This window comes from Saccharomyces paradoxus, chromosome XIII (genome assembly GCF_002079055.1).
Source record: "Saccharomyces paradoxus chromosome XIII, complete sequence".
Classification (NCBI taxonomy): domain Eukaryota; kingdom Fungi; phylum Ascomycota; class Saccharomycetes; order Saccharomycetales; family Saccharomycetaceae; genus Saccharomyces; species Saccharomyces paradoxus.
Genome location: NC_047499.1, coordinates 448,075 through 471,459, shown reverse-complemented (window position 1 = coordinate 471,459; position 23,385 = coordinate 448,075). Strand labels below are relative to the sequence as shown.

At 38.5% G+C, this 23,385-nt stretch overlaps 9 protein-coding genes and 1 non-coding gene across 10 annotated transcripts; 7 read left to right on the top strand and 3 right to left on the bottom strand.

Annotated features, from left to right (window-relative positions):
* Positions 1–327: 327 nt before the first annotated feature.
* Positions 328–2,391, bottom strand: ILV2 (acetolactate synthase catalytic subunit; the record flags this gene model as incomplete). The annotated part of the gene is made up of 1 exon (XM_033912520.1): positions 328–2,391. One exon carries the CDS (start codon positions 2,389–2,391, stop codon positions 328–330), a length of 2,064 nt encoding a protein of 687 aa, XP_033768411.1.
* Positions 2,392–3,115: 724 nt separating this feature from the next.
* SPG4 (Spg4p) lies at positions 3,116–3,463 on the bottom strand (the record flags this gene model as incomplete). The annotated part of the gene is made up of 1 exon (XM_033912519.1): positions 3,116–3,463. One exon carries the CDS (start codon positions 3,461–3,463, stop codon positions 3,116–3,118), a length of 348 nt encoding a protein of 115 aa, XP_033768410.1.
* Positions 3,464–6,534: 3,071 nt separating this feature from the next.
* Positions 6,535–6,607, top strand: SPAR_Mtrna14K. Its single transcript has one exon. It is a non-coding gene; the product is annotated as a tRNA-Lys (tRNA).
* Positions 6,608–7,025: 418 nt separating this feature from the next.
* Positions 7,026–8,906, top strand: YKU80 (ATP-dependent DNA helicase YKU80; the record flags this gene model as incomplete). Its single annotated transcript, XM_033912518.1, has 1 exon — positions 7,026–8,906. The coding sequence occupies one exon, from the start codon at positions 7,026–7,028 to the stop codon at positions 8,904–8,906; it is 1,881 nt and encodes a 626-aa protein (XP_033768409.1).
* A 695-nt stretch (positions 8,907–9,601) lies between these two features.
* Positions 9,602–11,311, top strand: PGM2 (phosphoglucomutase PGM2; the record flags this gene model as incomplete). The annotated part of the gene is made up of 1 exon (XM_033912517.1): positions 9,602–11,311. The coding sequence occupies one exon, from the start codon at positions 9,602–9,604 to the stop codon at positions 11,309–11,311; it is 1,710 nt and encodes a 569-aa protein (XP_033768408.1).
* Positions 11,312–11,750: 439 nt separating this feature from the next.
* Positions 11,751–13,784, top strand: YPK2 (putative protein kinase YPK2; the record flags this gene model as incomplete). The annotated part of the gene is made up of 1 exon (XM_033912516.1): positions 11,751–13,784. One exon carries the CDS (start codon positions 11,751–11,753, stop codon positions 13,782–13,784), a length of 2,034 nt encoding a protein of 677 aa, XP_033768407.1.
* A 1,040-nt stretch (positions 13,785–14,824) lies between these two features.
* LAF1 (Laf1p) lies at positions 14,825–17,332 on the top strand (the record flags this gene model as incomplete). Its single annotated transcript, XM_033912515.1, has 1 exon — positions 14,825–17,332. One exon carries the CDS (start codon positions 14,825–14,827, stop codon positions 17,330–17,332), a length of 2,508 nt encoding a protein of 835 aa, XP_033768406.1.
* A 369-nt stretch (positions 17,333–17,701) lies between these two features.
* SRT1 (ditrans,polycis-polyprenyl diphosphate synthase) lies at positions 17,702–18,736 on the top strand (the record flags this gene model as incomplete). Its single annotated transcript, XM_033912514.1, has 1 exon — positions 17,702–18,736. The coding sequence occupies one exon, from the start codon at positions 17,702–17,704 to the stop codon at positions 18,734–18,736; it is 1,035 nt and encodes a 344-aa protein (XP_033768405.1).
* Positions 18,737–19,030: 294 nt separating this feature from the next.
* MUB1 (MYND-type zinc finger protein MUB1) lies at positions 19,031–20,890 on the bottom strand (the record flags this gene model as incomplete). Its single annotated transcript, XM_033912513.1, has 1 exon — positions 19,031–20,890. The coding sequence occupies one exon, from the start codon at positions 20,888–20,890 to the stop codon at positions 19,031–19,033; it is 1,860 nt and encodes a 619-aa protein (XP_033768404.1).
* A 1,454-nt stretch (positions 20,891–22,344) lies between these two features.
* SPAR_M02160 (glucose-6-phosphate 1-epimerase) lies at positions 22,345–23,238 on the top strand (the record flags this gene model as incomplete). The annotated part of the gene is made up of 1 exon (XM_033912512.1): positions 22,345–23,238. The coding sequence occupies one exon, from the start codon at positions 22,345–22,347 to the stop codon at positions 23,236–23,238; it is 894 nt and encodes a 297-aa protein (XP_033768403.1).
* Positions 23,239–23,385: the final 147 nt, after the last annotated feature.

Genomic DNA, 23,385 nt, shown 5'->3' with positions numbered 1-23,385 from the left:
AAGCTCGCAATTTTCGACGGCCCCTTTTCAGGAAATATTTTTGACCATTCACAAAACAAGAAAAGAAATCGTGTCTGACGAGTTGAAGTAATCCGTCTGAATACATATCATACACATCTACCTCTAATTTGTCTACCGGGACCCGCTTAAATTGAACTTGTCATTTATCAATGACTTGATTTTAGCTGTCATTAGTTTTTTTTAAAAAAATATATAAAGTATATATTAAAAAAATACATTACTATCGCAATGATAGAATGTAATATATAAGAAGCACGATTAATTAATAATAAAGTCTGCGTTTTTTACTGAGAATGTGTTTAAAATTTAGTGCCTACCGCCTGTACGCTTATGACGTAATTCAGCTTGTTGCTTTTCAACTTCTGGGTCAAAATTTATGAATTCGTCTAGACCGCTACCACCTGCAACCATTGGTAAAACAGGAACTTTTTTATCAACTTCCACTTCAAGCAAGACTGGGCCCTTGGTGGAAACAAATTCCTTCAACTTAGCGTCCAATTCTTCCTGCTTCTTGACTCTTAAACCTTTTAAACCCATAGCATCCGCTAGTTTCATGAAATCAGGGTTCAATTGATGTGTGTGGGAATAACGATGTTCGTAGAACAGAGATTGCCATTGGGTAACCATACCTTGCTCTTCATTGTTTAAAATCAAAATTTTCACTGGAGTACCGGCTTGAACGGCAGAACTCAATTCCGTTAGGGTCATGTTAAAAGATGCGTCACCATCAATGTCAATAACCAAAGATTCTGGTTTGGCAACCTGAGCACCGATGGCGGCTGGGAGACCGTAACCCATCGTACCTAAACCACCTGATGTAATAAAGGTATGTGGATTCTTCCATGTCCAGTGTTGAGCAGCCCACATTTGGTGTTGCCCCACACCAGTTGTGACAATAACATGTCTCCCTGTGCCGTTGGCCACCTTGGATAGTTTTTTTATGACTGTCTGTGGTTTAATTTTAGATCCTGGTGTCTCCTCCATGTAAGCGTATGGGTATTCTTTCTTCCATTTGTTTATTTGACCGAACCATTCCGATCTCTCCTTAACTGGGAAAATCTTTGGCATCATTTTATCTAGGTTAGTTGTAGCATCACCTTCCACCGCTATTTGAGTTTGAACAACCTTGTTTATGTTTTTAGGGCTAACTTCGAAATGAATAATACCACCCCTACCTTCTGAAGCAGCACGACGAGCCTCTGGTGCAAATTTAGAAATATTACCGGTGACACGATCGTCGAATCTGGCACCGACAGCAATTATCAAATCAGCATTTTGCACTGCCAAATTGGCAGTAGCACAACCGTGCATACCAAGCATATCCAAAGATTTTGGATCTTCTTGATCGAAGGAGCCTAGACCTTGTAAAGTAGTTGTGACAGGTATTTGAGCACGATCACTTAATTCCTTTAATAGTCTTGGACCATCTGCATGGTTTAAAATACCAGCACCGACGTATAAGACAGGTTTCTTTGCCAAGTTGATTAAGTCCGCTGCCTTATTGATACTTTGCATAACAAATTCATCCTGTGCGCGACTGGTTAATCGGTTTAGTGCGTTTGATGGAAGAGTTGTTTTTGTTGGAATTGGATTTCTTAAGATAGCTGCAGTAACATCCTTTGGCAAATCAACCAAGACTGGACCCGGTCTACCACTCGTGGCAATTTCAAAAGCTTCGTTAATACGCAATGGCAATTCTTCCACGGACTTGACCATGACATTCCATTTCGTACAAGATCTGGAAATACCAACAACGTCAGCTTCTTGGAAGGCATCGGTACCGATAGCACTAGTTGGGACTTGTCCTGTAAAAACGACCATTGGAATACCATCTGCGAAGGCATCTGCCATTGGAGTAACGACATTGGTAGCACCTGGGCCAGAAGTCACCAAAACAACACCTGGCTTACCAGAAGCTCTGGCATAACCTTCGGCCATATGGCCGGCACCTTGTTCATGTTTTGGAAGAACGAAGTTGAATTTATCACTGTTATGGATGGCATCGTAAACAGGCAAGATAGCACCGCCTGGATAACCGAATACTGTGTCAACGTTTTGTCTGGACATCATTTCGTTGAATATTTGACCACCAGTTAAACCGACGAATGATGTATCCATATCAGGCTCAGGGCGCAGTTTCTTAGCCAATTTTGAAGGTTCAGCTGCCTGTTCTAATGGATCAACATTGAAACTTGGGGCAGGTTCTGGTCTTTTAGAGGCTGGTAAAGGAGATGCACTGTAATAACGAGAAGACGAACTATAAAAGCGTTGCGCGAGAGCTACTGACCTCATGGCAGGTGTGTTACGGTATGCGATCTGTTGAAAGCAACGCTTAATAGCGAAGTTTTTTAGCGTAGATTGTCTGATCATTTGGAAAGTGATTCGGTTATATTTATCTCCTCTTAGCTCAAAAGTTAAAGATTTTTTAAAATGCACTCTATTGTAATCGGGAAAATGTGTGTAATTTTCACTTCAAATGACTTAAGTAACTGTGGCTGACGAGTACTTTGAATTTAGACAATGAAGGGAAAAAACAATAAAAAATTACAGTGTGACGTAGATCTAGACTATTAATTAGGGATGGTGGAGAAAGACCAGAAATATGGAAATTTGATAAGAGAATAAATGATAGCATATATATCAACGAGATAAGGAAAATACATGTTCATCAAAAAAAAAATTTACTCTTTTTCTTTTTTTTTTTTCAGACAAAATGAATCATCGCTACCGAATAGATGGAAGATTCGAAAAGAAAAAAAGAAAAAATACGAACCTTTTGGCGTGGGGCGCTGATTTTTCCGCGCCGAGATCAACAGCGGAATTCAAGCCGGTACCGGCAGGAACCGGCGGTTAGGTATGTGTCACCGTTCATCCGTGACGACTGGCAGACCATGATATTAAAAGACGGTAATTATAACATTAATGGCAAAGTTCTGTTTACAGAATTTCTTTATTATTTATATATGTATGGAAATATACAAATGAAGGCTATCATATAAAACTAATGCAAACACTGAAAAGCATATTATATAACCTTAATCATGTTAGATTAAATAGACAACGGAAGAAAAACCACCATGAGTATCCCTTCGATTCATCTATTTACTTTATTGTCGGGTTCCCCCCTCCTCAAACTTTCGTAAAGTTTTAGAAATTCACCTTGAGACATGTTAGAAATGTCGACATTTTTGGGTATTTCTACTTCTGCGGGTAATCTCCCTTCCTTAACGTCCTCAACATCGGAACTGTCTTGTGATCCTATAGAAGATCTCCTCATGCTCTGCAAGTTCTCCTGCTGATGTGTCTTAGGTTGACGGTATTCTTTTGAAAACATAACCTGCGTCCTACTGTCTCCTGTGTTGTTATGGTTCCCTCCATACACACTTGGATCTGCGTGCTTTTTCTTGTCGTATACTGCGAATGCGTCCCAAAAACTACCCATATTTGATATCTCGATCAGTTGATATTATTTATTTTTATTTATTTTGTCACAAGAGGGACTACGAAAATTAGTTTTGCAATGTTATAAAAGGAGGGAAGGCTCCTATTTATATGCTCACCATACCATACGGGGTGATTAGCCAAGCAAGAGCCTTATCGCATATCATTACCCCACCCTACTCCCTCTTATCTCCCTATTCTGTCACCAATACTTTACGTTTAGTCTCTTAGGACCCAGCCGTGAAAGCACCAATTTACTGGTGTCCTTTCTCAAAACGTTGCTTGGTCGTGCCTTTGTGGAGGCTTTAGCAATTAAGGGAGGCGGCTGATGGAGAATAGCCGCCTTGCGGCAGCCAGAGTGTGATGTATGGGTTTTGAAAAAGTGCAGGGAAGTCACTCTTTTGCGTTGGGGTGACACCGCCGTCCTCATGATGTGTTGGTTATACGTAAATCATGACTAATAGGCTCATCGAGTGAGGGCGCTAACACCCTTCACCCTTTCTGTATTAATAATTGAACGTGCCAGATGACTTTTTCAAAAAATGTTTGGATTCTTTTTACTTTAGCTAGGCTTTCTGTAATGTTTATATTGGCCATCTGGATAAAATCTGTAAGAATGATTATTATCTAAAGTATGGGTTTTGCCAAAATTGGCGCTACACTAGAAAATACAAAGGATTGAAACTTTGATAACCATTCATAATAAATATACTATGACGCCATCACTTTTTAGAATTAACATGTCTCACGTCCCCTATTCATATCTTCATGATAACGCTTTATCCATTTTTCCAATTGGTTGTGTTTAGCCTGAAACTGACTATATTTCAATCGACGTCGCAGACATTCTTTAGGAAACGACATCATGTTCATTATATCTAGTGCACGCCGCACGTTAGGAGATTTAAGCACCTGTAACTAACAAAGCTTCTATGTTTAATTCAAATACTCTTTTTCATAATAATAATAATATAATTTGAAATAAAGGCAATGCTAATCCTATTGTACATAATTCTTAATGTACATGCTCCGTCTATTTAGTATTTTTTTCTTTTGATTTTTTTTGATTTTTCGGTAACCTTTCCAAATAGCTGTTCCTGGTAACATTTGCGATCGGCTTGGCGTTACTATCACTAGAAGTAAATTCCTGTGAGTGATAACCTAAACAGGCCCTTATAGCACTATGAGCAACCATGCTTTTCACAATCAGCTACGCTTCTACAAAATTCTTGTTTACACGACTATCTTTTGCCTAGGCCGTTAATTTCTATGCCTTCCGTAATGTTACCGCTAGCTAAATGAGCCAGAATATTCAAGCCTGCGTTAATTTCTGCTACAACATTACCGTCAGCGTCAGTGGATTAGTCTGTCCATACAAACGTGCTGTTATCCTGATGGCCACCCAGATACAAACCTTTTACATCGCTCGATTCAAAAATCCCTCCTGTCACATAGTCATGGTCTGCAGCACTATTGATAAAATCATTGACTGTCTCTATAGATATCGCGCAAACGACTAGTTTAAACGTAAACAAATATGAAATTAATACTGAAAAGGGAAGCATTGGTGATTTTTTCTCTTGCTTATACTTCCTTCTGAGCAGAAAGTAAAGTAAAAAGCGCAGAATACGACATAGAGACTTCGGCTGACAATAACCTAGTGCTGCCACATAAAACTCCTTATATATCACAGTTTGCTGCATTTTTGTACAGTTGAACCGTCTTCATTACAACAGTATTTGTTGAACAGCAGTTTGTGATAGGCGGGCATTTTTTGGTTAATAACCATGCCACATAACCGCCAAGGCTTATAATGCCCATCGGTTGCATTTTCCATGAGTATAGAAACTATTAGAGAAATCTCGTCCCCCGGTCGTTTAAATTTTAAAGGATCTTAGAGTCCACAAAAGGACATGAATAATTTTACATAATAACGATATTACTTCTTCTTTCATTTTATACGTTGCCGTTCATTATCCTATTACATATTCAATCTTTGTGTGTCAACTTCCACTACATTCGATGGCCGTTTCTCAATATTTATGCCATCTTCCTACACCCTATATGATAATATACCGGTAATATCAATACCAGTGAATGGATGATAGTTGATTGTTATTCCAACAAATAGGATCACAATGACCATCACCGTTGGAATGAAATTCTAATATCATCTATTTAGTAGTACATGTTTCTAGTATATTATCATATGCGGTGTAAGAGGACGACATAAAGATTGAGAAACAGTCGTCCAATCTAATGGAAGCTGAAACGCAAGGATCGATAATGTAATAGGATAATGAATGACAACATATAAAAGGAAAGAAGATAAGGTAATAACACTATGTAGAACTATCGATTCCCTTTTGTGGATTCCTATATCCTGGAGGAGAACTTCTAGTATATTCTGTATACCTAATATTATAGCCTTTAGTAACAATGGAATCCCAACAATTATCTAATTATTCACCAAATTCTCACAGATGAAACGCTAGCGATTACTTAAAAGGGTAATCGCCAATTACATCTGAAACGACCGAAGACACATTGTCTGTCTCAAACAGTATTAAATCAACATATATAAATACTAGCACTCTAGGAAACTACAATCCAAGATGAGATATATATAGAAATAGAAGTAGTTTAAGTTTAGATCTGAAGTTCGTTTAACACTTAGATAATCAAGTTCGCTACGTGACAACCAATTGTTGTACTACGGGCTCGAGTAATACCGGATGTCTTGACAATCCTAAAGTCGCTTAGGAGAGTAACTTGTTGTCAGACTTATTATTAACGTGATTCACAGAATGTTACTTATCCTATATAATCTATATAAGATCTGAATCTAACTAAAGGGTGGAAGCGCGGAATCTCGGATCTAAACTAATTGTTCAGGTATTTATACGTCTGGTTGGTTTGGTTCATCTGAGGCAAGTAGGTTGCCTAGTATACTCAATCTTGTCTGTTTTGGAACTATTGTTTCGTACGTGTTTCATGTTTTATGTCTAGGTTGGTAAACCTAGTAATTCTGAGGTATCCTATTCTGAGATAAAACACCAATAGCAATAAGTAGCCTTGTTGGCGCAATCGGTAGCGCGTATGACTCTTAATCATAAGGTTAGGGGTTCGAGCCCCCTACAGGGCTTCTTTTTTGAAGTTCAAATGAACCTGCTGCGTACATAATTGTCATTCAAAATATATACACTTAAGACATCTGGCCTTGCCTAACTAATCTATAAATTTAGTCCTCATAATAGATTAATGTACTTTCAACCAAAGATTGGGAGTTGGAGGGCGCTAAAACATTTTACCATTGCCAAGAGCCGACAACACTTATTGTAACCTATTCCGATCTTGTGGTAATGTTTGTAGTCTAGTAGCCGAAGTACCTTTTTACAGTGTCGACACATTCGACTATTTTTTCAACTAGGTTGCCACATGTCCGTCAAGGCATTCCTTGCCATGCAAAAAATGAATAAAAAAAAGGGCATCACCAAGAGAGTGAAACCTAATTAACGAGAGCGCAGGACGTAAGTGCAAACAATATATCTCATATCATAATAATGTCAAGCGAGTCAACAACTTTCATCGTGGATGTGTCACCATCAATGATGAAAAATGATAATGTTTCCAAATCTATGGCGTATCTAGAGTACACTTTATTAAACAAATCTAAAAAAAGTAGGAAAACAGATTGGATAAGCTGTTATCTCGCTAATTGTCCTGTATCTGAAAATTCCCAGGAAATACCAAATGTGTTCCAAATACAGTCCTTTTTGGCTCCTGTTACCACAACGGCCACCATTGGGTTTATAAAACACCTGAAACAATATTGTGATCAGCACAGTCATGATAGTCCAGTTGAAGGCTTGCAATCAATGATTCAATGCCTGTTGGTTGCCTCATTAGACATTAAACAACAATTTCAAGCAAGAAAAATTCTAAAACAAATTGTTGTGTTTACAGATAATCTAGATGAACTGGATATTACTGATGAAGAAATAGATGTGCTAACGGAAGAATTAAAAACAAGAATCATTTTGGTTGATTGCGGCGAAAATACGAGAGATGAAAGAAAAAAATCGAACTGGTTGAAGTTAGTCGAAGCGATACCGAATTCAAGAGTCTACAATATAAATGAACTTCTTGTTGAAATCACTTCCCCAGCAACATCTGTCGTTAAGCCAATAAGAGTATTCTCAGGCGAGCTTAGATTTGGAGCAGATATATTATCAACGCAAACGTCAAATCCTAGCGGTAGCGTGCAAGATGAAAATTGCTTATGCATCAAAGTAGAGGCATTTCCTGCTACGAAAGCAGTTTCAGGCTTAAATAGGAAAACCGTTGTTGAGGTTGAAGATTCCCAGAAGAAAGAAAGGTATGTAGGAGTCAAATCTATAATCGAATATGAAATTCACAACGAAGGAAATAAGAAAAATGTCAATGAAGACGACAAGTCCGAGTCCTCTTATATTCCTGTGACCATCTCCAAGGACTCTGTAACGAAGGCATACCGTTATGGTGCAGATTACGTTGTGCTACCGTCCATTCTAGTCGACCAAACTGTATATGAATCCTTTCCCGGGTTGGATTTAAGAGGATTTTTGGATAGAGAAGCTCTTCCAAGGTACTTTTTGACGTCGGAATCTTCCTTCATTACCGCAGATACAAGACTTGGTTGTCTATCTGACTCCATGGCCTTCAGTGCCCTAGTGGACGTTATGCTAGAGAATAGGAAAATTGCCGTTGCAAGATACGTGAGCAAGAAAGACAGTGAAGTGAATATGTGCGCATTGTGTCCCGTTCTAATTGGGCACAGTAACATTAATTCCGAGAAGAAATTTGTTAAGAGCCTTACCTTGTGTAGATTACCATTTGCGGAAGACGAAAGGGTAACCGATTTCCCAAAACTTTTGAATAGAACAACTACATCCGGAGCGCCGCTAAAAAAGGAAACAGACGGGCATCAAATCGATGACCTTATGGAACAATTTGTAGATTCAATGGATACAGATGAGCTACCAGAGATTCCATTAGGCAACTACTATCAACCCATAGGTGAAGTAACGACAGACACCACTCTCCCACTTCCCTCTTTAAATAAAGAACAAGAGGCAAACAAAAGGGATCCTCTTAGGATACCTACGGTTTTTATCTACAGGCAACAACAGGTACTATTGGAATGGATTCACCAGTTGATGATTAACGATTCCAAGGAATTTGAAATCCCAGAGCTTCCAGATTCATTGAAGAACAAAATAAGTCCTTATATGCACAAGAGATTTGATAGCGCAAAACTGGTTGAACTTCTTCAAATCAAGAAAGTAGACAAATTAAAACTCGCCTCTGAACTAAGAACTGAGCTCGAGAGAGAAAAAATCCCAGACTTAGAAACCCTATTAAGGCGCGGCGAACAACACAGTAAGGGGCCGAAACATGAGTAGAGCTTAAGAGCGCCTAAAATCCTTTGATATGTGTTCACATCGCCACGGGAAAAGAAAAAGAATAAATAATAGCGGATACATAATTGTCATATAACTGATGGCATTGTTTCCTTGTACCATTATTGTTAGCCATGCAGGTCGCTTCTGCTCCTTTACATCTTCCCCCCTGTCGCCGTTCCGAATAAGTGCAACAACAGTAAAACGTGGGCAGGTGACGTTCCCTGTACGTACCAAAGACATAGTATCATCCGTTGAGGTCGAGCAATTCTTTAATCTCAACACACGCTGTCGCCCCTGAGCTTAAGAGCTAAGGGCGACAGGGCCAGGTTGTACTTTCTAGGGGGAGAGGCCGAACTTAGGCTCAGTGAAGAGAAGCGCGGGGCTCACGAAAAGGGGTGGTGTCGCGCGCTACTTTTCGTGGGGAACTTACGTGAAGGGGGACGTTATACTTTTATTATGTGCAGTTCCAGGAACAGACAGGGGTTAGAAAGTGTAAAAAATAGTTGATTCTTTCAGGATCTGGATGACTGCCGTCCGAACAATGTGCGAAATATAAAAAGGTACCGCTAAGATTGTTTTATTTTCGAGGATTGTATTCTTTGTCCTTTCTTAACACTACTTATTCAATAGGATAGTAAAAGAAGATCAAACCAATCTTTCTCAGTAAAAAAAAAAGTAACAAAAGTTAATAGAACATGTCATTTCAAATCGAAACGGTTCCCACTAAACCATATGAAGATCAGAAGCCCGGTACCTCTGGTTTGCGTAAGAAGACAAAGGTCTTCAAAGACCAACCTAACTACACGGAAAATTTCATTCAGTCGATCATGGAAGCTATTCCAGAGGGTTCTAAAGGTGCCACTCTTGTTGTCGGTGGTGATGGGCGTTACTACAACGATGTCATTCTTCATAAGATTGCTGCTATCGGCGCTGCCAACGGTATTAAAAAATTGGTCATTGGCCAACATGGTCTTCTGTCTACACCAGCCGCTTCCCACATCATGAGAACGTATGAGGAGAAGTGTACTGGTGGTATTATCTTAACTGCCTCACATAATCCAGGTGGTCCAGAAAATGACATGGGTATTAAGTACAATTTATCCAATGGGGGTCCTGCTCCTGAGTCCGTCACAAATGCTATTTGGGACATTTCCAAAAAGCTAACCAGTTATAAGATTATCAAAGACTTCCCAGAACTAGACTTGGGTACGATAGGTAAGAACAAGAAGTACGGTCCATTACTGGTTGACATTATTGATATTACAAAAGATTATGTTGATTTCTTGAAGAAAATTTTCGATTTCAACTTAATCAAAAAATTTATTGATAATCAACGCTCTACTAAGAATTGGAAGTTATTGTTTGATAGTATGAACGGTGTGACTGGACCATACGGTAAGGCTATTTTCGTTGACGAATTCGGTTTACCAGCGGATGAGGTTCTACAAAACTGGCATCCTTCTCCAGATTTTGGTGGTATGCATCCAGATCCAAACCTAACGTATGCCAGTTCATTAGTTAAAAGAGTAGATCGCGAAAAGATTGAGTTTGGTGCTGCTTCTGATGGTGACGGTGATAGAAATATGATTTACGGTTATGGCCCATCTTTCGTCTCTCCAGGTGACTCCGTCGCAATTATCGCTGAATACGCTGCTGAAATTCCATATTTTGCCAAGCAAGGTATATATGGTTTGGCCCGTTCATTCCCTACGTCAGGAGCCATTGACCGTGTTGCCAAGGCCCACGGTCTAAATTGTTACGAAGTTCCAACGGGCTGGAAATTTTTCTGTGCCTTGTTCGACGCTAAGAAATTATCTATCTGTGGTGAAGAATCATTTGGTACTGGTTCTAACCACGTAAGAGAAAAGGACGGTGTTTGGGCCATCATGGCATGGTTGAACATTTTGGCCATTTACAACAAGCATCATCCAGAGAACGAAGCTTCTATCAAGACGATACAGAACGAATTCTGGGCCAAGTATGGCCGTACTTTCTTCACTCGTTATGATTTTGAGAAAGTTGAAACAGGAAAAGCTAACAAGATTGTCGACCAATTGAGAGCTTATGTTACCAAATCCGGTGTGATCAATTCTGCCTTCCCAGCCGATGAATCTCTCAAAGTCACTGACTGTGGGGATTTTTCATACACTGATTTGGACGGTTCTGTTTCTGACCATCAAGGTTTATACGTCAAGCTATCTAATGGTGCAAGATTCGTCTTAAGGTTGTCCGGTACAGGTTCTTCAGGCGCTACCATTAGATTGTACATTGAAAAGTATTGTGACGATAAATCCCAATACCATAAGACTGCTGAAGAATACTTGAAGCCAATTATAAACTCGGTCATCAAGTTTTTGAATTTCAAGCAGGTTTTAGGAACTGAGGAACCAACTGTTCGTACTTAAAGCGAACATTCACTAATGGCTTGATGACTTCCACCTTTTTTAATGAATATTAACGGTAAAGGAAAAAGAAAATTTCGATTTTTTGAACACATACTTTTATATACTTAATAGATCCATACTTCAACATTTTAGCAAACAATTGCATAGGTTTTTGAGTTCTTTTTTCTCAAGGAGTAGAATGCCTTAGGTTATCTCAATATATTCTTCATGTTCGTTGTTTCTAATTATATCTATTTTACGAAAAATTTCCCAATTTAGCGTATCCCCGAATTCAGATTACCTACCCCGAGTTTTTTATTATATTTCCCTCGAGAAATCTGTAAAATGGTAGTCATCCTTAGATTTATAAATGAAATGATAAAGTTCCGCCAACGTGGCCTAAAACCAGAGGCACTTCTGCAGGTTAAATCATCACATATATAAATATACATATAATAACATGCATTCGTGGCGAATATCTAAGTTCAAATTGGGGAAATCCAAAGAGGATGATGGAAATAGTGAAGACGAAAATGAAAAATCGTGGGGTAATGGTCTCTTTCATTTCCACCATGGAGAAAAGCATCACGACGGTAGCCCAAAGAACCACAACGATGAACGCGAACACCATATAAGAAAGATCAACACAAATGAAACTCTGCCCACTTCTTTAAGTTCTCCAAAATTACGTAATGATGCATCCTTCAAGAACCCATCGGGAGGGGAAAATGACAATTCTGACGCTTTCGAAAGGAAAGGTAGTCAATCGTCTACAGAGGCGAAGATACAGAGCTCAGAATCCGGATTGATGACGGTAAAAGTGTATTCTGGTAAAGACTTTACTCTTCCCTTCCCAATCACCTCTAATGCTACTATTTTGCAAAAACTACTAAGTTCTGGTGTCCTTAGCTCATCGCCCGATAAAGCCTCGGAAATTGCAACCATAATGCAACAGTTGCCACGTTACAAGAGAGTAGACCAAGATTCAGCAGAGGAAGGTTTGGTAGATAGAGCTTTTGCTACCAAATTCATTCCCTCAACTATATTATTACCTGGATCAGCAAATTCAAGCCCGTTGCTTTATTTTACGATCGAATTTGATAACTCCATTACTACTATTAGCCCTGATATGGGGACGATGGAGCAACCAATATTTAATAAAATATCGACATTTGATGTAACAAGAAAATTGAATTTTTTAAAAATCGATGTTTTTGCAAGAATTCCATCTTTACTTTTACCCTCTAAAAACTGGCAACAGGAGATCGGGGAACAAGATGAAGCACTAAAAGAGATTTTGAAAAAAATTAATACAAATCGGGATATCCATTTGGACTCCTTCCATTTACCATTAAATTTGAAAATCGATTCTGCAGCCCAAATAAGACTATACAATCACCATTGGATTTCTTTAGAGAGAGGATATGGTAAATTGAATATAACTGTGGACTACAAACCTTCTAAAAACAAACCTCTCTCCATTGACGACTTTGATCTGTTGAAGGTTATCGGAAGGGGTTCGTTCGGCAAAGTGATGCAAGTAAGGAAAAAGGATACACAAAAGATCTACGCTTTGAAAGCGTTGAGAAAGGCATATATCGTGTCGAAAAGTGAAGTGACGCATACTTTAGCGGAGAGGACAGTCCTAGCAAGAGTCGACTGCCCGTTTATTGTTCCACTGAAGTTCTCTTTTCAATCTCCGGAGAAGTTGTACCTAGTACTGGCTTTTATCAATGGCGGTGAACTCTTCTACCACTTACAACACGAAGGACGATTCAGTCTAGCACGGTCCCGGTTTTATATTGCAGAACTGTTGTGTGCTCTCGATTCATTACACAAGCTTGACGTCATTTATCGTGACCTGAAGCCGGAGAACATTCTATTGGATTACCAAGGACATATTGCACTGTGCGATTTTGGACTTTGCAAGCTGAATATGAAAGATAACGATAAAACAGATACTTTCTGTGGTACTCCCGAATATTTGGCACCAGAAATCTTGTTGGGGCAGGGCTATACTAAAACCGTTGACTGGTGGACATTAGGTATTTTATTATATGAGATGATGACAGGGTTACCGCCATACTATGATGAAAACGTCCCTGTGATGTACAAGAAAATTCTGCAGCAGCCATTACTATTTCCTGATGGATTTGATCCTGCGGCTAAAGATTTATTAATCGGTCTCTTAAGCAGAGACCCAAATAGAAGACTCGGCGTTAACGGCACAGATGAAATCCGTAACCATCCCTTCTTCAAAGATATCTCATGGAAAAAGCTACTTCTGAAGGGCTACATTCCGCCTTATAAGCCACTTGTTAAGAGCGAAGTAGATACTGCAAATTTTGACCAAGAGTTCACTAAGGAAAAGCCAATCGACAGTGTAGTGGACGAGTACTTAAGCGCAAGTATTCAAAAGCAATTTGGTGGCTGGACGTATATTGGTGACGAACAGTTGGGTGACTCCCTTTCGCAGGGGAGAAGCCTTAGTTAGCCGAAGCAAGCCGAGCCGAGCCGGGCGAATTCCACAGGTATAGCCGCAAGAGCTCACTATTTTCAAAAAGACTAGTTTAACTAGACTGCGACACGCATCCCGTCGCTATTGTGATCAGCCGGGACAAGAGGGACTGCAGATAAGCAGAGTGACCGCGGAGACCCACTTCTTTTTACAACTTTCACACGATTTATAATGTTGCTTGTTCTTTTTCTTTTACAGCATCGTCAAAGTTCTCGTCTACGGAATTGAGATCAAAGGCCGACCTGCCGCCGCCCGAAGGACGGACGCTTATACCCGCGGGTATCAAAGCGCAGCCCGCGGGGCGCAAGTCGAGCTTACCGGAATTTCGCCAAACGGCAAAGGACCCTTGCATTGCCTAGAAGGAAAGATTCGCTTTTCTGTCTGTTGCACTTTGCTTGCCTAGTCTGGGCCGGGAGCAGCTCATTTCTTCCGCGGATGATCCTGGAATTCCTTGCGCGGGCTCAGCCATGGGGAGCCTTACCTAGTCCCGTAAAAGGGAAAAGTTAACCTCATTCGCCTCACAGGGTGAAGGCGTGGAAAAAAAAAAGAAAAAGCTTAATGGCTAAAATTTACAATATATATACATTTTTATTTACGTATAGACTATATATAAATAGATATGTGAGCCGCGAAAGGAAGATCTGGGTGATGCCCAGTATATCCTCCTTGCTATTCTCCAGTTTCTGTCGTAGAAGTTAATCATACTCAAAACTGTGTAAATTCAACCCATTTTCTTTTTTTTTCTCTCACTTTCGCAGTTAGGGGGACACATTTTTTTGCCCTTTTCTTAAGCTTCGTAAGCGAGTTACATCATTATTTCTTCCTGGATACAATACGCGTTCGTACAAGTCACAACTGGACCGTATAGATACAAGTTTACAGTTCTCTCCAATTAGCTAAACAGAGGAGGAAAAGAGGAACAAAGATAATTCAAAAAAAAGAACAGAAAGCAGCTGCTGAGTCCTTGGGATAGTGTATACGGCAGAGGCGTCTAGTATAGTACCGGAATAAGAAATATGACAAATATGGCGGAGGATAAAACAAGTATAAGCAAGATACACTCTGAATTCAGTAATTCCTCCAATACCACTGGATCTGAAGAGGAGAGTCGGTCGCATCAAGAGAGCTTCGACGGCGAGTCTAGTTCCAGTGAAAGCAAAAGCAAATTGAATCTTGAATATTCTGCAGATATCGAGCCATTAAAGTTTAGAATGACAAAAACGAACAATACCAATGGCAAAATCAACCATAGTAGTAATAATGGCAATGCTACCGATTCATTCATGAGACTAAAAGAACATTTACAAAGAGGCAATACTTTAACTTCCAGTCTTAGGGTTAATGAGTTTTATCCTTTCAATTCCATTGATACTGAGCAATTTGAAAACTATTTGAGGGAGCCAAAGTATATTAAAATGTTAAAAAGGCGGAAAAACCTAAAGCAGTTCAGAAGATTATTTCTTGCGCAAGAACTAACCGCCTACGAAGGTGAAACGATTACCTCTACCTCCAAATCATCTGAACCAACATCTAAAGCGATATGGAGTACAAAGTTTAGCCGCGATGGAAAGTTTATGGCCACTGGTAGCAAAGATGGCAAAATAAGAATATGGAAGGTTATTGGTTCTCCGGTTGAAAGAGCCGAATTGGACTCTAGTGCGGAATCAAATAAAGAGGCTCGAGCTAAGTCGATGCGCATTAAACAGCAGGTTAATTCATTGAACAATCCGAAAGAAAAACAATTTTTGGATGCTGCTACAGAGAAATATGAAGAGAAAGAAAAATTATTGAATTTGTATGCACCTGTATTCCATCCAACGCCTTTGCGTCTCTATAAAGAACATGTGCAAGATGTCCTGGATATAAACTGGTCTAAAAATAATTTTATTCTATCAGCATCGATGGATAAGACGGTAAAACTATGGCATCCAGATAGGAAAAACTCACTGAAGACATTTATACATCCTGACTTTGTCACTTGTGTTGAATTTCACCCCACAGACGATAGATTTTTTATTAGCGGCTGTCTGGATCACAAATGTAGGTTATGGTCCATCTTGGATGATGAAGTCAGCTTCGAGTACGATTGTCAAGATTTAATCACATCTGTCACATTATCTCCTGAGGAAGGAAAATACACAATAATAGGAACATTTAACGGATACGTTCATATTTTGATGACTAGAGGTCTTACTCCAGTTTCTTCGTTTCACGTTACTGACAGACAAACGCAAGAACAAAACGCTCACGTCATGGTCACGGAAACTGACTCAAAAATTCGTCATGGTCCACGTGTAACGGGTTTACAAGCTTTTAGATCTCAATTGGATAATTCGCTCCGCTTAGTTGTTACGTCAAATGATTCTAGGATAAGAATTTTTGACTTAGAACAGAGAAAGCTTCTAGAAGTCCTAAAGGGCTTCCACAGCGGATCTTCTCAACACAAGGCACAGCTATCCATCTGGCATGGTCAACCAATTGTTGTAAATAGTAGTGATGACCACTGGGTTTACGGCTGGAGGTTGAAGTCTTCAGATAGAGAGAATGGCCGAGACGAAACCAAAAGGAAACCAAAGGGATTGGCTCGGTCTGGAAGTTTGAGAAGCATATTTAGTAAATCCATGAGTAGGTCGTCCAGTCAGAATACCGAAGAAAAACCACATCATCACTTGAAGCTTAGTAATCTACTTCCCTTGCCTCATCATAGCAACGATCATTATATCAAAAATACAGATTACATTTCTTTTCATGCCCACAATGCCCCAGTTACTTGTGTTAGCATTGCACCCCCGGAAACCTCAAAAACATTATCCTTGTCTAACGACGTTATCTGCGAGTTATCTCTAGAATTTTTTCAGACTTCGGATAGTTTCGATGTTTTGAGTCGGAGTAATGACGATGGTATAATGTCAGATGTAGAGTCGTCTTTAGGCTACAATTCTAAGCCAGGCTCAATTTCTAATGCTTCTGCCACTAGCGCCGTTCCAGATGTTGTTGACGCAATTGGAACGATATTGATCAGTACTGATAACATAGGGACTATTCGTGTATTCAGAGCAGACATGCCATCTGTTATAAGAAAGCGCGTGTTACTCAAACTACAAGAATACAATAGAGAGGTTCGGAGAAGATTCAACAGCTCTGATTCTTTGCATTCATTGGGTCGAAGCTTCAATTCGAGAGGTAAATCGAACCTAGCTGGTCCACCGACGACAACAACAACTTATAATAATACCGGAAAAAGTTATGCAACATGCCGTGGATACTCTAATATATGTCCTAAAAGCAGTACATCATTAAAAACACTCGGGAGCAATGCACAGCCAAAAACGCCAAGGGAAAGCATGTCATCAATTTTCTCTAACGTACATGGGCCTACCACCCCAACGAGCGCGATGAACTTGCCTATACGTTGCAATGTTTGCAACGGTTCAAGATTTGAAGCGTTTTCTGGTGCTAATGATCAACAAGATAGAAACTATTACTGCGTAGACTGCGGCACAGTAGTTAACAACTTCAGATAACGCTGACGAATTAAATTTTTTCTCCTTGAATGACACCTTAAAATGCATATCAATTTTCGTACATAAAGTAAAAACACGATACACTTATATAAATTTTAATCTAATAATTAATGAACGCTAACAATGAACCTATCATTTGTTGCCGATATGCTGTTGCAAATCTCTGAAAGGATAAAGCGGAGAGGGGAGCCTGTTAAGGGTAACTACTCCATATTGAGTGGACCTCGGCGGCTAAAGCTATATATTTTCTATTATTTAAGGAACTTCAAAATAGATGGAGACTGGATTACAATTTGGGGCACTTATTTAATTTATTAACTTATAAAGGACATACTGTCGTTTAAATACGGAATAGTTTTGTTGACCACAATGAAAGTACCCAGTATTATTCACATTCAGCTTGTGGCCCTAAGAAGGCTACTGGTAGAAACCAAAGAACAGATCTGCTTTGCAGTAAGAAGTGTATTTCAGAAGATATTTGCGTGGGTTATGTCATTAAGCTTGTTTTCATGGCTTTATATAACTGTTCAAAATCTTTTGATAAAAGCATTGAGCGTAGGACCAGTGCCCGAACATGTCTCCTTCATCATGGATGGTAACCGTAGATATGCTAAAGCACGAAGGCTACCAGTAAAAAAAGGTCATGAAGCTGGTGGTCTAACACTACTAACACTGCTCTATATCTGCAAAAGGTTGGGCGTAAAATGTGTTTCCGCATATGCGTTTTCTATTGAAAATTTCAATAGACCAAAAGAAGAAGTAGATACGCTAATGAATTTATTTACAGTAAAGCTTGATGAATTTGCCAAAAGAGCCAATGATTATAAGGATCCTTTATACGGATCTAAAATAAGAATAGTAGGTGACCAATCTTTACTTTCCCCCGAAATGAGGAAAAGAATTGAAAAAGTGGAAGACATAACAAAGAATGGAGACGATTTCACTTTATATATATGTTTTCCATATACTTCGAGAAATGACATGTTGCATACAATTCGCGATTCAGTTCAGGACCTTTTGGAAAATAAATCACCAAGTAGGATTAATATAAAAAAATTCACTAATAAAATGTACATGGATTTCTATTCCAATAAATGTGAACTATTGATCAGAACCAGTGGGCATAGAAGGCTGTCGGACTATATGCTATGGCAAGTGCATGAAAATGCCACCATTGAATTTAGCGATACGTTGTGGCCGAATTTTAGCTTCTTTGCTATGTATTTAATGATTCTCAAATGGTCCTTCTTTTCCACCATTCAAAGATATAATGAGAAGAATCGCTCGTTGTTTGAAAAGGTTTACGAAGGCGTTCCCTCTATACTTAAAAGAAAGAAACCATCCATGCCATTATATCAATTTCCAAACCCTCCTCTTTCCGTCTCGGTTACAGGAGAAGAATGAATGGATGAAAGCGCCTAATGAGAAAGCTCAGAGAAAAAAAATGAACACTTAAAAAATCTGATTCTTCCATGCTATTATTATATTATTATTATTATATTATTTTAAATTAGTAGTCTTTTGATTATTTATATCCGGTATATAAAAGTTTCCCTGTGCCAAGTGTATAGCTAATAAAATAAGAAAAAAATGAGGAACAAAAAATAAAAAAAAAAAACAACGAAAACAAAAAAAACTCCGTTAATGAATACTTCATGATCTCGTTAAGCCTTAGTCATCAAAATCACCCTATCTACTTTACTCAGGTATGCTATTTTCATCCGTATTGCTTATTTCATCAGGTACGGTGGTGGATATATTAGGCGTGAAAGTACTGGTAGAATTCGAAACATCAGCTGCAGTAGTAGCAGTGGTGTTTAAGGAACTCGGCTCATTTGGGGTATTGACGCCTGTGGTGGTATTCGTGGATCTCATATGACTTGACCCAACTTCGTGACACCAATACCTATGATAGCCCCATGCTTTTAATTGACACTTTCTTGAGCAATACTTTGTCCTTTTACATCGACGACATTTTGCAAATTGTCTGGGAAAATCTTCCCATTTTCCGCATGAAAAATTGGCACATTGACGTACACCTAAAATTTCATTTTTTCGGCAGGAATTCCTCATAATGACAGAACTCCAGTATATGATGTCATGTGTATTTTCTGTACTCACAGTATATTTCTCGACTAAAGGAAAGATGTTTACAACATTTGATGGTACCTTGTTTTTGCAGACGCTATTTGTTAATCCTTTGTTCATCTTTTCGTAGCTCCAGCACCTTTCAAAGTTATCAGATATTTTCTTTCTCAAATTAATTCTTTCCTTATCCTTACCATAGGCATTGTTGTCGCTAGGTTTCGGTACCCGATAGCGCTCAAACAAATTAAGAACCGGACAGTGATTATTAGATATTTCATTTTGTTCTTGTTGACATCTGTATGAAAGTTCTTCCAATTCTTTAAAAAATGGATCCATCTTACTAGTATCTGGTGCCTTGTCTCTAAGATTTTTTTCAGAATTTTTTGATAAATAAGGGTATAATGAAGAAAACTTAACGGTTACGTTTCTCTCTTGTTCTTCTAAATCGTTCTCTTCTGAGATTCTCTGTTTAATTTTGGTAGCCATACTTCTAAATGATAGAGATTCAACCAGCTCAACATTTTGGAGGGTTGATTTCATATACGTATACTTAGAAACAAAAGCTAATAACTGAAGCGACCAGATAACGTCGTCTTGTTTTGGGACAATCCTTCCGAGAAAAAATTCACGTGGAGTGGAAATTGTAGGTCTATTAACGTCCGGTTGTGAGAAGAAATTCTTATATGCATCAAAATTTTTACTTTCTGTTTCACTACCAATATCAATATCACTGTCATGTTTTTCGCGATCAGGACTAAAATTGCTAGCTAGGTCTGCAAACCGGAGCCATATATCGCTAAAATCAGTTGGAATTGTCATAGATGGTGCCACTAATCGTTCGTTTAGAAAGTCTTTATCATTTGACAATTTCAATTTATCCTGACCTGTAATGAACTCTATATACTGTTGATATGTTTCATTTTCATCTTTTCTCATGAATTTATACATTGTTTCCGTGGTTATTCCTTTAAAATCAAAAGTCATAGTTTGGTCTTTGATGAAATCATAATTTCTGTGATATAGTAAATAGTTATCCAATACTGTGACCAGCACAGATAAGACGCCAGACATTACCACTTTTTTCCGAATTTGTTCCGTTCCTCTAGTGCCTGTTAATACTAAACACTGGAACGTTAAAGTCCATTTCCAAGCACATAGTGCCAGTCTTTTTTCTTTCCATAAATTCTTAATGTTTTCGTGCTCACTGAAGACTTCTAAATCCAAATCCAACAACTCAAATAAACTCAAATGACAACTTCTCAATATTGAGACCAATCGTTCCAGGGCACCATCGTTGGCCACCGTTTCTCTAACTTTTGATGAATTTGAGGTTAGATATGTTAAGTAGTTTAATGAGTTTATTAATGGAATGCTAGAGTTGATATCCAATGCTCTTCGGTCATAAACGGTAGATGTTATTGTTACTATCGGCTTATTCGACGTCAATGATCGATGATTAGAGTCTCTCATTTCTTTACCTTTTCTTGTTATGTTTCTCTAAGATCGCTTTCTATACGCTGTTATGATACTGTTAATATAGCAAAAACAAACAAGTACCCCCAGGAGATTGAATTGAAATATGCAGCTAGTAAGAACCTTATCTTAGTATTATGAAAGGCGCCCACGTTCTCCTTAAAGTTGACCAATTGGTATGACGGAGTTAGCCAAGTAAAAAGGGAATGTTTAATGGTTCAAAATAGATAGAGAGAAGGTTGAATATGGAAACCAACAAAAATAAAAATAGATAAGGACGTCAAATGAACTTTATTAGCCTCTAATGAGAAACTCACTATGCACACTTATAGAAACTGTACAAAAAGATAATATTCTCTTCAGGCAGGGAAGTTTGTTCAGCACTTTCTTTCTCGTGAGCTGCTCTAGGCCATTTCGTTTCTATCAACCGACCATTAATAATCCAACTCTTAAATTTTGCCACTGAACACCCATACAACACATAATCGAAGTATTCTCGTTACTATCCTAATTTAGTGCATTGTTGTAGCCCTAACAAAGGAGACGGTTTGATTGAACAGAACAGTCCTAAAGACTTTTGCCTTTGTACCACCATAAACTTATCTGAGTCGCTTAAATAACCCTCCTTTTTTCCAGTTCTTCTTCTCTGTATGCAACGACATATGTTAAGTAGGCCATTTCCTAAGCAGTGACTATACGCAATAACACCAGGAGCGAATGAAAAGCAAATAGTCTAAACTGCAGTGAACATATTAGTTTTTCTTTGTCTTATCATGGGTTCCAACACATTTATATAGCTCTTATTATCCGGAGTAGCTATCGGCGGCTAATTCCCTGCGAAAAACGTGAGAAAGTTAACTTTAAAGTACACTAAACTAAATTGCTGATAACAGAATTAAGAAAGAAGGATTGAAGCCAAGGAAACTGATGTAAGGTGGACCACCCGACAGTTCACGCTAATCTACAAATGTTTAAATGCGAGAATGATTGATTTTTGTTAACGATAAACGAACCTTTTATTGCATGCACTTTACATAACCATGGCGTTCTATATACTTCATGGAAAAAGGAGAATACTACATAAATGCCTACCATATAGTTAACTTGTTAACTTAGAATTGATATTCATTTATAGCAGCAGGAAAAGTATCCTCTTCTTAAGATACAGACCACTTCCCGATTGTTCGCTAAATGGCACCAGTTCTTGCAGCAGCAGAAATAGACTGTAGATGTCCTCGACCAATATATATAGTCAATGATGACAACGTTTTTTTATTCAAGCTATCTTTCTTTAAAAAAGGCATCCCAAATGGGGTCACCGAATACGCCTTTTATTTTTCACGCCGAAAGAAAACGTATTAAGTACCTTGACATGAATAAAGAAGTAACGTTTGAGATTTATTACACGCCTTTAATAAAAGCTGAATCAAGAAACGTTAAAAAACAGAACCATGCCTATCAAAGAAACCGATAAAGAAGTTATTTTAACTCATCCAGCTGATGACACAACTAGCGTTCGTATCCTAAAGTACGGTGCAACAGTTTATTCCTGGAAGTTGAAATCAGAAGAACAGCTGTGGTTATCTACAGCTGCTAAACTGGATGGTAGTAAACCTGTGAGAGGTGGTATACCTTTGGTATTTCCTGTGTTCGGGAAGAATAGCACTGATGAATATTTGAGTAAGTTACCCCAACATGGTCTTGCAAGAAATTCTACTTGGGAGTTTTTAGGCCAAACTAAGGAAAATCCACCGACCGTGCAGTTTGGTTTGAAACCAGAAATCGCTAACCCAGAATTGACTAAGTTGTGGCCAATGGATTTTCTTTTGATTTTAACTATCGAGTTGGGCTCCGATCATTTGAAAACAGCCATAGAAGTAGAAAACACATCTAGTTCCAAGGAATTGAAATTCAATTGGTTGTTTCATACATATTTCCGCATCGAGGATATTGAAGGAACAATGGTCTCTAATTTAGCTGGTATGAAACTTTACGACCAATTATTGAAGGAATCTTATGTTGATAAGCACCCAGTGGTGACTTTCAATCAAGAAACTGATGTAATTTATCAAAATGTCAGCGCCGAACGTGCCATTCAAATCGTTGACAAGGGCGTTCAAATTCATACTTTAAAGAGATACAACCTGCCAGATACTGTTGTTTGGAATCCATGGATTGAGAAGTCTCAGGGGATGGCTGATTTCGAACCAAAAACTGGTTACCAACAAATGATATGTATTGAACCTGGTCATGTTCATGATTTTATTACCCTGGCTCCTGGTAAAAAATGGAATGCTTATCAATTACTTTGTAAAGAAGAATTGAAATACCAAGCCATTCAATAAGTAATATAGAATATATAGCAACGGTAATTCTTATAAAGTACAGTTGAAGTTCTATACTTTTTTTAATGTAGGATATTTGATTATCCTTTTCTCTTTTTATTTCTAACTCTCGCTAACAAACAAAATTTAAAGCAACGACCTGTTAAA